The sequence below is a fragment of the Odocoileus virginianus genome, chromosome 33, assembly GCF_023699985.2.
Source record: "Odocoileus virginianus isolate 20LAN1187 ecotype Illinois chromosome 33, Ovbor_1.2, whole genome shotgun sequence".
Classification (NCBI taxonomy): domain Eukaryota; kingdom Metazoa; phylum Chordata; class Mammalia; order Artiodactyla; family Cervidae; genus Odocoileus; species Odocoileus virginianus.
Window position 1 is genome coordinate 36,915,770 of NC_069706.1, and position 13,720 is coordinate 36,929,489.

The 13,720-nt window shown below is 64.2% G+C and overlaps 1 protein-coding gene across 2 annotated transcripts; it reads left to right on the plus strand.

Moving 5' to 3' along the window:
• Positions 1-311: 311 nt before the first annotated feature.
• ZNF316 (zinc finger protein 316) lies at positions 312-13,420 on the plus strand. 2 transcript variants are annotated; one of them, XM_070460458.1, is made up of 6 exons: positions 312-596; positions 4,583-4,964; positions 5,176-5,291; positions 5,990-6,116; positions 6,602-6,706; positions 9,257-13,420. In XM_070460458.1, the coding sequence occupies exons 2-6, from the start codon at positions 4,610-4,612 to the stop codon at positions 11,569-11,571; spliced, it is 3,018 nt and encodes a 1,005-aa protein (XP_070316559.1). In that variant the 5' UTR covers positions 312-596; positions 4,583-4,609; the 3' UTR covers positions 11,572-13,420. The 2 variants fall into 2 exon arrangements, with proteins under 2 accessions (XP_070316559.1, XP_070316558.1); XM_070460457.1 differs by having other exon boundaries at positions 314-596; positions 6,593-6,706.
• Positions 13,421-13,720: the final 300 nt, after the last annotated feature.

Sequence of the window (13,720 nt, forward strand, 5' to 3'; positions counted from 1 at the left end):
CTGCCCCGTCCGGATCTGAGGGCACGCGGGCCTGCAAGAAGCCTCCCCGAGGCCACTCATAGGGGTCACCGCCTCCCTCCACCATCGCGGGGCCTGGGATGGAGCCAACCGGCTCTGGCGCTCAGCAGAGCTCCTGGAATCGCGGTTGAATGAGGCTGCGCGGGTTCTGGGGAGCCGCGGTCCGGCCCGGGACCCCGCGGGAGTCTCCAGAGCCAGGGCGGGGCGGGGGGGGGGTCCCCCGAGGTGGGGTTGGGTCCTGGGAAGGCGCGGGGGCAGGGCGCCGCGGTGCCCAAGGCCGGGGTCCCAGTGCCCATGAGCGCGCGGACCCAAGGCCGAGGGCGCCCTCGAGCAAGGGGCGCGTCCTCTCCCCCCACGCACGACCCTTTGAGGCCGCGCTGGACCCCGCGTGACCGGAAGTGCCCCCCCGTGGGCACTGGCGGGGCGGAGCCCGGCGGCGGCACTTCCGGTGCCCACGCGCCGCCGCCGCGCAGCTCCGGGGCCGTCACTTTGTGTAGCGCGGGGCGCGCAGGCCCCGGTCCGGCCCCGGTGTCCGGCGGCGGCTCGGCGGCTGGCGCGCGCGGTGAGCGGGCGGCGCGGTGAGTGCGCGGCGGGGCCGGCGGGCGGCGCGCGCGGGCGGCAGGTGCGGGCGGGCCGGGCGCGGGCGTGGGGTCGGGGTCGCGCCGCTCCTGGACGCCGGCGCGCGAGGCCGCGGGCAGATCGCGGCGCGCGGCGGGGAGAACCCGGCCTGGACCTGGGGTGGGGGGGGCCCGGAGCGGCGCGCTGGCCCGGCCTTGGGCGGCCGCGCCCACGCTCAGTGCAGCCGGTGGACCCCCGCCCCGGCCTGCGCGATGGGGGCGGGCTCCGAACCCCGGGGTCTGTCCGGGTGGACAGCGCGGAGTAGGCGGGCAGCGGACACACGCGCGCGACTTCTGGGAGGTGCCTGCCACGGTCTAGGCCGGAGGGGCGGGGGTTGGGCCGCGGCCGCCCCCGGGACACACCCATCCAGGAGGGGCTGTCACGGCCTGGCCCCTACTTCCGCGGGAGGTGGGGGCCTGATCAGCCCCCTGGAGGGGTAGGATGGCTGGGCTCAGCGCCCACCGCTAGCCTGCTTAGTGACCTTGGGGGCCTTGTCTGGGTCTTCCTTCTGCAAATGGAGGCTCCGGTGGGCAGCTTGGCCGAGTCTTGTACCGCCAGGAGGCAGGTTGCAGAACTCACTCCTAGGATCCTATGGGGTCCTTATTGGGGCCGTATGGGGTCTGGGCTGCCCCATGTGGTCGCAGAGATGGGAGAGGGGCTGGCCTTTGGAGGAGGACCCCGTGGGCAGGGGAGAGGGGAGGTATGCAGGGTCAGGGCCTGCTGTGCCTGTGTAGGGGAGAGGTTGGTGCTGGGTTTGGTTCAACAAGTGTCAGCAGGTCTGGGGAGCTGGCTGCCAGGTGAGGGGCTGCCTTTGGGCAGCAGGCATGGCCCCGCAGATACACCTGCACCAGGGGCACACCAGAAGAGTAGAGGGGCCCAAATCGTGGACAAGCAGTGAGGATCCTGGTAGTCAAGGAAGATGGAAGCCTGGAAGGCCTTGAATGACGGGTGTGGCCACTGAGGCCACCAGAGAGTAGGAAGGGGTCCAGCTGCCCCTGTGCCCACCCATTCCTCCTACTGCTCCCTGTGGGTTCCCTGGATGTGGGATCTCAGTGGAGAGTTGCTGAAAGTCTCCCAAGTTTGCCACTTGCTGTCCACGGGGCAGGCATCTTGTCACCCTCTCCCCACCACCCTGTTCTAAATTCTGCAGCATGGTACCCTAGGGTGCAGCCCCGCCCCACGCCCCAGGCAATAATGGTCTGGGATGACCTGTGGGGTTATGTTGATCAGGTTGCTTACCTGGCTTACCTGAGCAGGATGCCAGGAGGTGAGTGTCTGGTGGTCTGGCAGGCTGGAAAGAGGAGAGACGAGAGTGTGCAGCACACGCCTGGCCTGGGGAGGCAGCAGGAACCTGGCACCTGTGACTTAGTTACTCCGTTTTTCAGAACCTGTCCTGTTTCAGAACCAGCATTCTGTTCCAGATGCTGGGTCAGGATGGAGGGATGTCTGGCTGGGCCGTCGGCAGGGTGACTGCCCATCTCCATGGCATCTGGGTCTTTCCCTCCCTGGTCACCAGCAGGTGCACCTCTTAGGAGAGGAGCCCTTAGGGCCTGATCTCCTTAGATGCACCGCCAGTGGGCTCCAGAGTGAAGGACCCTCAGCAGCAGTGAGTCTGTTCCAGAACGTGATAGTGGAGCCGAATACCGAGTCTTAAAAAGCTTACATTGATTGCATGGACTGCAGACTTTAGAATCATTCCTTTGGTAAATATCTGAGTGCTCACTCTGTGTCTAGCACAGAAGAGATTTGAGAGAGGAACAGAGGGAACTTCTGCCTGCCTGGAGTTGACTGTATTCTTGGGGAGACAAGCAATAAGCAGACAATTCAATAAGTGTATTAAAATGTAGGTGCCGAGAGCGCAGAGTCCCGGGAGCTGTGCATGTCATAGGAGCCCAGGGGAGCTGCCTCCAAAGGCCCAGTGAAGAGGGAAGGAGAGTGCCAGGGAGCAGGAGTGGCATGTGCAAAGGTCCCGAGGTGGAATGAGCATGGGGTCACTTTATTCCAAAGCCACGAGTCCTCAGGTGCAGGCCCGGCCTGGGGGCACCTGCTGTGGGAGAGAGCTAGGCAGGAGGGCCTCTGCTGGGCTTGGCCTGGCATCTGGGCTCAGCCTGAATTTGCAGCCTGAGGCCTGGACGGGAAGAGCCTCCCTCTGGGCCTGAGGTGGGTGGCGATTGGGAAACCTCTGCCGAGCATTTCTGACAGCCCAGGTGCTGGGCAGGGCTCCGTCCTCCTGCAGGTGGCCAAGGTGACATGGCACACGTGTTTCTACAGCTCAGGCACCTTCACGCGGCCAGAGAGCCAGGGAGACCGAGGACACGGGCTCTGGGAGCAACTAGGGTGGAGGTGGCCCTCCTGGCTGTAGTTCCCACGACTGGCACGTCTGGTCCAGTGATATGGGATCTAGAATGGGATCAGCGTGAGAGTCAGGACAAAGGTGGCTTCTGGGCGCCCATGTGCCCCTGGACTTGGGTCCTGATCTCTGGGAGGAGCTGTGCGAATGCTCAGAGTTCCCTCCCAATTACAGTGTGGATTTTAAAGCAGCAGCTCAGAGCACTTGAGAAAAATGGGCACATGCTGCCTTATTAACAGAAACGTGATGAGTTGTGGTAAGAGCTAATCACTGAGCACTTCTCCTAGGGGGTGTGCAGTGGTCTGGACTGTTCTCATGACTGGGGGGCACCTTTCTGTGGGGGCCCTGTCCTGGTTTAGGGGTTCTGTGGCAGACGCCGTGTGCTGGTAGAGCTGGCTGAGCTGGGGTGGGCCCTGGTGTCCCCTGATCCTCCGGGGTTCCTACTCTCTGCCCAGGATCCTGGGGTTGCTGTGTTTGTAATAGGCTTGGCTCACTTTGGAAGTGACCCCATTCAGGTCTGAGAGGCTGATGAGCCACGCTGGCTGATGGCCCTTAGCCTCTGCGCTTTGCACTCAAAGCCCGTGCCTCTGTCTTGTCCTCGGTGCTCCACTGGGCTTGGTGAAGGATACACAGGTGGGAGAGGAGTGGCCCCAGGGCTCTCAGCATCCCATCCGTCTTGAGTCCACAGCCCCAGGCTCTGTGCCCCAGGCAGTGTGACCGTGTCCCCCCCCCGAGTGCCTGGCTGAGCCGTCTGTGACATCCACGTGAGTTTCAGGTGCTGTGAGTCACCGGTTTGATGACTCGACACTTAGGCTTCTCTGATCCCTAAACGTGAACAGGGTCACCAGGCGTTTCATTTCACCTTTGCTGGTCCAGCGATGAACCAGATCTCCATGACCTGCTGAGCTTTTTCCAGTTGCCCTGGATGGCACAAGGGGCGAGGGGTGTGCTGTATGTCTGCTCCAAAAGGGGCCTGACCTGCTGGCTTGGCAGAGCAGGTGCTCCTGGCAGGGTGGTCTCACCTTCCCCGCCCAGGACCCTGGCCCGCATGCTCAGACCTTGGCTCCCATACTCCCTGTTGCCAAGTTTGGGCGTCTAGAGCTGGGTGAGCATCTCCTCCACTCATATATCGGGTGGGCTGTTCCTCACAGGCTTCGTGTACCCCTTTCACTTAATCTTAGCCAAAAGGCCGAGAGGCGATTGCATGCACCCCTTTCAGCTAAACACAAGCTAGACCACCCTCCAGCACGTTGCCTGGACTTTATGCTTCCACGTTCTTGAGGATAAAAAATGCAGGATTAATCCCCAATTTCCTCCAAGAAAGCACGGTGGTTCACAGCAGGCCTGTCCTGCTCCCAGGAAAGAGCCGAGGCCAAGTAACGGGGGTCATAGTGAGGGGCTCTTTGGCAGCATTTCTGGGGACAGAATCTAGGCTGTGCCCCCTGAGATCATAGAAAGCGCTCCCATCCTGGTGCCCGGTGCCCGTTACTGCATCTCAGGGCAGAGCAACCCCCGCCTCACCCGGAGGGCTGTGGGGCCCTGGAGCAGACTCGCGGGGGCGGCGCGTCACCCTCACCATCACCGTCTGTGTTTTAGGCCAAGCTGAGGCTCGTGGCAGAGGCGATGGCAGCCCCGCGCACGACTCCAGACTTGCCGGCCGCCCAGCTGGAGAGGCTGGATGGATCGGAGTGTGGTCCTGACCAGGAGGAAGAAGAGGAGGAAGGAAAGGGGGAGGAGGTGGAGGCGCTGGAGGAGGACCAGGTGGAGGTGCTGGAGGAGGACCAGGTGGAGGTGCTGGAGGAGGACCAGGTGGAGGCGCTGGAGGAGCGGCTGGTGGAGGAGGTGGTGGTGGACGTGGACGTGGAGGTGGATGGCACGGTGGAAGAGGCGCTGGCAGAAGAGCAGAGTCCAGCGTCGGGGACCCAGGAGTGCCCCCGCGGCGGCAGGGACACTGAGTCGCCGGGCCTTAAGGAAAAGGGTAAGAGAAAGGAGCTGACCCCTGGGGGGGAAGTTTTGGGGGCTCCAGGGGGCAGCCAGGAAGAGCTCTTGGACAGGGCGGAGCTGGGGCTGCGGGGTCAGCGCCTTGCATTTAAAAAGGGGGCGTGGCCGGGAGCAGCCCATCCTGGTAGCTGGACGGACACGTGACCGTTCCAGGCTAAAGCCCCGACCTCAAGAGTCTCTCCGCTCAGCCCTGCAGGCCTCCCGGGCTCCAGCCACGCTGAGGGATGAGGACCTGGAGCGGGAGGGGGACGAAGAGGAGGACGAGGACGAGGACGAGGACGACTCCCTGACGTCTGTGTCTCAGGTGAGCTGCCCCCTGGTTTGGGGCTCAGTTAACCAGGCAGGGGTTCCTCGAGGGGCGGGGTGGGATCCGCACCTGCTGTTTCGGAAATCCCCTGTTGGCAGGGCAGCAGCCCTGTGGTTCCCAGGCCGAGCCCCAGCTGTGAGCCGGGTCAGGGCCGCGGGAAGCAGTTGGCCCTCTCTAGTCCGAAGCCCGGGGGTTATGGTTCTGCCGTCCTGGGCCTGACCCTTCCCAGGCCACTGTCCTGATCAGGCGCCAGTGCCCACACTCTGTTGGTGCCAGTTGCCCACCCCGGCGTGAGCTCTCACACCACTGATGTGACCCCTGGCTTGAGGCAGACAGTGATGCGGGAGGGATGAGTGGCCACGCAGCGCAGCCAAGGGGTCCTGGGTGTCGTGGTCCTGGGACTTCGGCGTGAGACCCCATACTGCCCCACCTGAGCTGAGCCATCTCCCTCTCTGAGCCTGAGGTCCTGGTTGCTGAGTGAGACTGGCCTGTGCAAGGCCTGGGAGCCCCTAATTCCATCAGGCATCTGCAGGCTCGCCAGTGATGGGGTGCTCGGCTGTATCCTCGTGAGCCCCACATTGCAGGGCGAGCCCAGTTCCCACCGAAGTGATCTCCTGTCCTGTCTTTGTGGGGGTGCACCCCTGCCTCTTACCCGAGTCAGGGGAGGGCAGTGGCCAGGGCACTTTGTTTCCCAGGGGCTGGTGACCTTTGAAGACGTGGCTGTGTACTTCTCCCTGGAGGAGTGGGAAAGGCTGGACGCAGACCAGCGGGAGCTCTACAAGGAGGTCATGCGGGAAAACTACGGGATTCTGGTGTCCTTGGGTGAGTGGAGCCCTCCGTCCACAGGAGGCATCCTAGCCCGATGGCTGCCTGGGGCTTAGCTGTCTAAGGGTGGTGTGTGGAGCCCAAGGGTCCTGGAGAAGGGGGTGCTGGTGCCAGCTCACCTCCCAGGGAAGCCCTGGGGACCACCTGGCTTCTGGCCAGGGTGTGTCGTGGGGGGGCTCACTGTGGCCCAGCAGCACCCTGACCCAGGTTCCACGTCCTGGGGAGTGGCTGGCCCAGCGCTGGTGTCTGTGCTCCCCTTGGAGGCCTCGAGGGGCGAGGAGTCCAGAGGCAGAGGAGAGGGGTGGGGCCCCCTGTGGAGGGGGGCTTGGCGGGGAGCTGGGGGTGTGGGAGTTCCAGCCGGGAGGTGGGGAGGCAGGTTCTGGAGGGGACGGGACAGGAGCGGTGGTGGCAGAGCTCTGTGGGTCGGGGTGCGAGTAGAGCCCTGCAGCTGCCACCTCTTCTCTTCGGGCCAGGATACCCAGTCCCCAAGCCGGATCTGATCTTCCGGCTGGAGCAAGGAGAAGAGCCGTGGGTCCCGGATAGCCCCCGTCCCGAGGAGGGAGACATCGTCACTGGCGTCTACACAGGTGAGCGTGACACGGAGTCTCGCAGAGTTTCTGGCAGACTTCAGCCTGCACCTTCGCTGCAGCCCCCGAGAGGGGCCCGGTGTTGCTCGTCTGCGCTGTTGGGGGGCTCCGTGGGGACCGCACGGCGCTGGGGGCTCACCCCTGCCTTTGAGGGTTGGCTCCTCTTGGTTCCATCTGCAGAGGCCCAAGGCCTGGGGAGTCTGTAGCGAACCTCGAGGCTCCTGTTACAAGTCTTTAAAAATAATGTTCTCTCCTTGCCCTGGCCTCTGGTGGTCTTTGTGCGCCTGAGGGTCAGCTGTCGCGGCTTCCCCACCTGATTGGCCAGCTCCTCTCGCTGGGAGGTCCGGGGCGAGCATTCCGGAGGGCAGTGTTCAGGGTGGTGGATTTCTCCTGAGACCCCAGACCCGGCTCTGTCCCTCCAACTTTCTGGGCCTCATTTTTTAGTCGTGTGGAGAAGAAAGAGTTTGAAGGAAACCTGTAGTTTCCTGCGCTGAGGCTGTTGGACTGTTGGTTCTATGGAGGTGCCCCCGCGGGGTTTGTGAGCTGTTCTGGGAGGTTCAGTGGAGGCCCGTGCACAGTGCGTGTGTTTGGCTTTGTTCTTGGGTGATGCTTGCCTCGTGCGGGCTCCGGATGTCTTATGCCACTCACGTACCTGGAGCAGCGTGTAGATGTTTTCAATAAAATACAGGAAGACACAAACGGTGCTATGCCTACACGTGTACTCTTCAGAGTATTTCCTTGTATACTGTTTATTCTCGTAACAGCTCTGTGAAATAGCAGGGGAGGGACGATTGGTCTCACTTGATGAGGAAACCAACTTTTAAAGTAGCGATTCAGTCACTTGCCCATGGTGGGCTCAGGCCTCGGGCCTTACTTTCCACTGTGCTGTGGGCCTTCCTGCCCTGGGTCCCCGAGTTCTCTGGGTGTCTGTGGGAATGTCTCCTGGCCTTCAGAATTGGGGGGCGGGCCTCTGGCTGGTAAGAAATGCTGCTCTTGCCCCCAGGCTGAGACTGAGATGTAGGTAATGTTTCTCAGAGGGTCTTAGCGGGAGGTGTGCCCTGTTTCTGGGGTCCAGCTCTGAAATGCCACCTGGGGACAGAAGGACTGCAGGCTTCCATTGGCCAGTCTCTGAACACGCGGTTGGGGTGTTCTCCCCCTTGTCCATGTGTCTCGGGGGTAAGTATGGGCGGGTTGCCAGGCTTGGAGCATGGCCCTGGCCGAGCTAGTCCTCACCTAGTGTCAGAGTCCTCAGGAGTGGAAGTGTCAGGCAGACGAGGTGCCAGCCTCCCTTCCCCAGGGTGCACTTGTCCACTCCCTGCCGTGGGATCTGGAAGAGGCAGCCCTGTGGAGAAAGGCCCCCAGCCCTTGGTCAGAGCACCTCCTCTGCCCCGGCTCCAGCCTCACCAGTAGACCTGATGGGTCCTCACTCGGATCCCAAACAGGCTTGCATCTGGGAACTGGGGGAACCCTGTCCCCACCTCAGCCTGGAGTGACCCTTCCAGGTGCTGGAATTCTGAAGTGGACTGCACGGTGTGTGGCCGTGGTGGACAGACGCAGGCAGAGTGCCCCCGAGGCAGGTGGCACACAGGTGCTCTGAATACCGGGGTGCTGCGGGCCAGGTTCCTTGTGTGACGTAGCGCCTGCTCTGTAAATACCAGTTCCCTCCTGGGTGTATCAGGACAGCAGGCGAATCACCCCGTTTATAAACCGATTCTATGTCTGCACTCCACACTGAAGGGTGAGGTCAGGAAACTGCTTGGTGAAGGAGGGATGGGATTGCAGGGTCCTGGGGTGGGTCCTCAGCCTTCTGTGATGGAAAGATGTTTGTAGCTCACCCAGTCTTAGTCTGGGACCATTTCTCAAGTGCACAATGGCTCAGAAAAAAAAAAAAAAAAAAAAAAAAACAGGCTTCAGGGAGGCTCGTCTCTGCCCACAAAATAGCTGGAGCATAGTTAGGGTGAGTGCAGAGAGCTGAGGCCTCCAGGCCCCTGTAGGTCCTTGGCTCAGGGCAGCCTTTCTTGGTTCTACTCTGCGGGTGGGAGCCTGAGGCTGGGGGAGAGGGACCCAGAGCCAGAGGGACGCTGAGCAAAGCTTAGGTGTTCACAAAGTCAAGTCCTCCATGGCTTGGGTTTGCTGGGGCTGGGGTCTGGGCTGCCTTGGGCCAAGCAGGCCAGGAGGTGGGGTTCTCCAGGAGACGGGGGGCTTTGGAAAAAACAGAGCAGGCATCTCAATCTATTTTTCTGGCCCGTGGTCTCACAGGAGCCCACAGGCGACGTCACCTACTTTGTAGGTGTCCCTGTCCTTCCGCGAGGTGGCAAGCCCTGGAGGGAGCTGGAGGTGTGGACAAGGGATTAGTTGAGGCCATGTGAGGCAAATTTGAGAAGGGAAGGAACACCAGCCTTCCTAGGAGGGACGGAGAAACCTCCTGTCTGCAGAGTTCCTCCTACCTGGGGTAGGGACGGAGGCATCCTGAATTCGGGCTCCGTGCCGGTAAGGGGCTGCTGGCACGGCTTCTTCTCACCTCTCCTGCGGTCGTCTCGTCTCCGTCAGGGGCCTGGTTCTGGACCGACGACATAGAGGACCACGAGGAGGACGACGAGGACTTCCTGGCAGAGGTGGCGGCGGAGGAGAACGAACCCCCGGGGCTGTGGTCGGCGGCCTACGGAGTGGGCGACGTGCCTGGGACCTGGGGCCCCGACGACTCGGACTCTGCGCAGACTCCGGAGGGGTGGGGTCTGGACCCCGGCGGGCTCGGGGTCCTGGCCCCGGAGTCTGAGTCGAAGCCCTTTCTGCCGGGCCGGGAGCCGGGTGCGAGCCTCCTGGCGCCCTGGGCGTTCCCGGCCGCGGTGGCTGCGCCAGCCGGGCGCCCGGAGACGACGTGCGACGTGTGCGGCAAGGTGTTCCCGCACCGGTCCCGGCTGGCCAAGCACCAGCGCTACCACGCGGCGGTCAAGCCCTTCGGCTGCGACGAGTGCGGCAAAGGCTTCGTATACCGCTCGCACCTGGCCATCCACCAGCGTACGCACACCGGCGAGAAGCCCTTCCCGTGCCCCGACTGCGGCAAGCGCTTCGTGTACAAGTCGCACCTGGTCACGCACCGTCGCATTCACACGGGCGAGCGGCCCTACCGGTGCGCCTTCTGCGGCGCGGGCTTTGGGCGCCGCTCCTACCTGGTCACGCACCAGCGCACGCACACGGGCGAGCGGCCCTACCCCTGCCCGCACTGCGGCCGCAGCTTCAGCCAGAGCTCGGCGCTTGCGCGGCATCAGGCGGTGCACACGGCCGACCGGCCCCACTGCTGCCCCGACTGCGGCCAGGCCTTCCGTCTCCGCGCCGATTTCCAGCGCCATCGACGGGGCGGCGGCTGCGCGGAGCCCGGTGGCGAGGGCCCTCGGCGGGAGCCTTGCAACGAGACGGGGCCCGCGGCGGGGCCCGAGGAGGCCGAGGCGGGGCCGGAGGGGCCAGAGGTCGATGAGGCGGACGGAGAGACTGAGGGAGAGGCTGAGGCAAGAGAGGAGGCGGTGGAGGCGCCCACCTCCCGGAGCAAGGATGACCCTGAACCGGACAGGCGGTTTCTGGGGCTAGGCAACGGCCTGGGGGAGGGCGAAGGCCCTTCCTCGCACCCGCTCGGCTTCCACTTCCCCATGCACCCCAAGTCTTGGCTCCACCCGGATGGCTTTCCTATCCTGGGCCTCCCGGACTTCGGGGAGCGGCTGCCGGCCGACGGGCGCCCCCTGCCCGGACCCCTGGGGGGCCGGCTCTCCCTGGTGGAGGGCGCGGGGTTGGCCTGCGACCCTTTCGGCGGCGGGACCGGGCCTGGAGGCACCAGCGGCCTTCGCGCGTTCGGGCCTGCAGTCGGGGGGCTGCTGGCGGAGCCGGCGCCCGCCGCGTTGGCCGAGGAGGAGAGCCCGTGGATCTGCTCCGACTGCGGCAAGACGTTCGGGCGCCGCGCAGCGCTGGCCAAGCACCAGCGCTACCACGCAGGCGAGCGGCCGCACCGCTGCGCCGACTGCGGCAAGAGCTTCGTGTATGGTTCGCACCTGGCGCGCCACCGCCGCACGCACACCGGCGAGCGGCCCTTCCCGTGCCCGGAGTGCGGCGCGCGCTTCGCCCGCGGCTCGCACCTGGCGGCGCACGTGCGCGGCCATACGGGGGAGAAGCCCTTCGTCTGCGGCGTGTGCGGCGCGGGCTTCAGCCGGCGCGCGCATCTGACGGCGCACGGGCGCGCGCACACGGGCGAGCGGCCCTACGCGTGCGGCGAGTGTGGCCGCCGCTTCGGGCAGAGCGCGGCGCTGACGCGGCACCAGTGGGCACACGCCGAGGAGAAGCCGCACCGCTGCCCCGACTGCGGCAAGGGCTTCGGCCACAGCTCGGACTTCAAGCGGCACCGGCGCACGCACACGGGCGAGAAGCCCTTCCGCTGCACCGACTGCGGCCGCGGCTTCGCGCAGCGCTCCAACTTGGCCAAGCACCGGCGCGGCCACACGGGCGAGCGACCCTTCCCGTGCCCCGAGTGCGGCAAGCGCTTCTCGCAGCGCTCGGTGCTCGTGACGCACCAGCGCACGCACACGGGCGAGCGGCCCTACGCCTGCGCCAACTGCGGCCGCCGCTTCTCGCAGAGCTCGCACCTGCTCACTCACATGAAGACGCACCGCGGCGCGTCGGGCGCGCCGGGCCAGGTGCCCGCGGCGCCTGCGCCCAAGGCCGAGGCGCCCGCCAAGGGACCGCCAAGCGCGGGCGCAGGGACCGGGCCTGGGGAGCACGGCAGCACCCTGCTGGAGTTCGCGGGCGGAACGAGCTTCGGCTCCGAGCCGACGGCCGCCTTCGCGGGGCCTTCGGGCGCCTACGAGGAGACCATCCTGTGAGGGCCTGTGACGGAGGCGCAGGCCACTAGGCCGCCGCCCCTTTGCTCCTCTGGCCTCGGGGGGTGCCGAGGGCCCCAGCCCTGGTGCGGTGCCTTACCCTCAGCCCCGGTGCACCGGCCTCGGGCTTCCCTCCTGCTCGGCCCTAGAGAACCGGCCGCCGAGCTCGCATGGCCGTGAGGGGGGCATGGGGGGCGAGGCGAGCCGCGCGCGGAGCCGATGGGGCAGGGGCGGCCACCCCGACGGGAGACTGCGACATCCCTGGATCGATGCGGTGAGACCACGCGGTGGGGACGGCAGGCGATGTTATTTATTTTACCCGGGTTCGATTTGGGTGGCCCGGGGGAGAGGTGGCATGTGAGTGAGTAACGGGGGTTTAACTTAACGGCGAGGGAGGGGAAGGCCTTGCGTCAAGGGAGGGTGGGGTGGTCGAGGGATTTGGCTGACGACTTCTTCCCATCCCTCAGCGGGAGAATTCAGGGACCTCCTGGCCGTTCAGAGTATGTCCAGGAAGCGTTAAGGACTGCGTGGCGAGGGGAGACCTCGTGGGTTTTCAAAGGACAGTGTTCCTCCCTCATCCGGGGTGGGGGAAGCAGCGATGCACCTGGGAAAGCTTTTATTCTGTGACCGCGGATATTTATTTCCACTGCTTGTGTGGCCCGAAGAATCTGGAAGGAGGAGAAAAAAGCCAGAAACCAAATCGTGGCCCCGTGCAGGATGGAGTAGGATGGGGTAGCAGGTATTCACAGGGTCCTCAGGGACCTGGAAGCCTTACTCTCCAGAGTCCTCACTCTGCTCACCCCACTTGAGCGCCGAGATCCAGCCTGGCGGCGTGGGGTTTAGTCTTAACTCCCCTTTGGAATTCTTTGGTGCCCTTACCCCAGGCAGCTGGAGGCGCGCACTCAGAGATTCCCCCACAGCCCTACGCCCCAGCCTTCTGCTCCTCTGCCCACACGGAGGGACATACAGGGCCCTGCTCTTCTGAGCCCGTGGCTCACTTAGATCCAATAACCCAGTGTAAAGTGACAGAGGTCGGTAGCAAGGTCGTTTCTTACATCCCACCATTAGGACTATGATTGCCCACCCCGCCCCACCCCAGGCTCCTTTCACTCTGCCTCTGTCGTCGTCCTACACTAGAAGCCAGCCGTGTTTCTGTTTAGACTCGCATTCCACAGAGTGGGCGGTGAGCCGTCTACCTTGGGGGGTTCCGACCTGAGCCCATGGCTCAGTGACTGACCAAGTATCCAACTATGCAAGGCCTGCGGCCAGCACCCACCTTCCAGGCCTGGCCGTTTGAAGCCACCAGGTCACTTGCAAGACACCTGCCCCCCCCACCTTGATGTTTTTTGGGCCAGTGTGAGTGGGGCCAGAAAACTGAAATTTTGAAGCAAACGTATTCCCTTCTAGACCTAGTTCCTTCTGTGTTAGTGTAGATGTGGCCTTGGGGCCTGGGAGCCGGCAGCCAGGCTTCTAGTGGCTGGGCGGTAGGAGGCACTGTAGTCACCGTAGTTGGTGGGTGGGAGGAGAGCCTGGATGGCCAGATGGTGGTGGTGAGAATTAGCCTGGCTGATGGGGGTGGGGGGATGGGGTGGGTGGTGAGGAGGACAGGGGTTCCCAGGGAGGTGCTGGCTGGTGCCCTCTGTCCCTGGCCTGTCTCTCCCGCTGTGGGAAGGCGCCTCAGGAAGGGCCCAGGGCAAGGTGGGCCAGCCCCTGAGGCCGGGTTCCGGTCCATGCCCATCCTGCCTGGCCCAGCCCTGAGTACAGACCTGCACCCGTCCTGGGCCCCAGCCGCCCTGCCCCGCAGCTGTCAGCAGGAGGAAGGACCTAGCTTTAATAAAAAGTGGACAAACGAGCCTTGTGCCTGGACTCCGTGTTGTTGCCCCTTCTCCGGCCCCTCAGGGAGGCCCTGCAGGGCTTCAGGCCCATCTTGTTTCTGCAGATGATCTTAGGAGTGTCTCTTTTCAGAACCTAGAATTGGCCTGTGCTGAGTCAGCCCAAGAGAGCGTCTACCCCTGCCGCCCGTGTCCACCAGGCCTTTGCGGGAGTCCCTAGAGGGCCTCCACACTGCCACCTACTCCTTGTAACACGCACACCTGTGTTGGGATACAGCCTCTTTTAGGGTTATTTTGATGAGGCCCCATTCCTGGCGGTC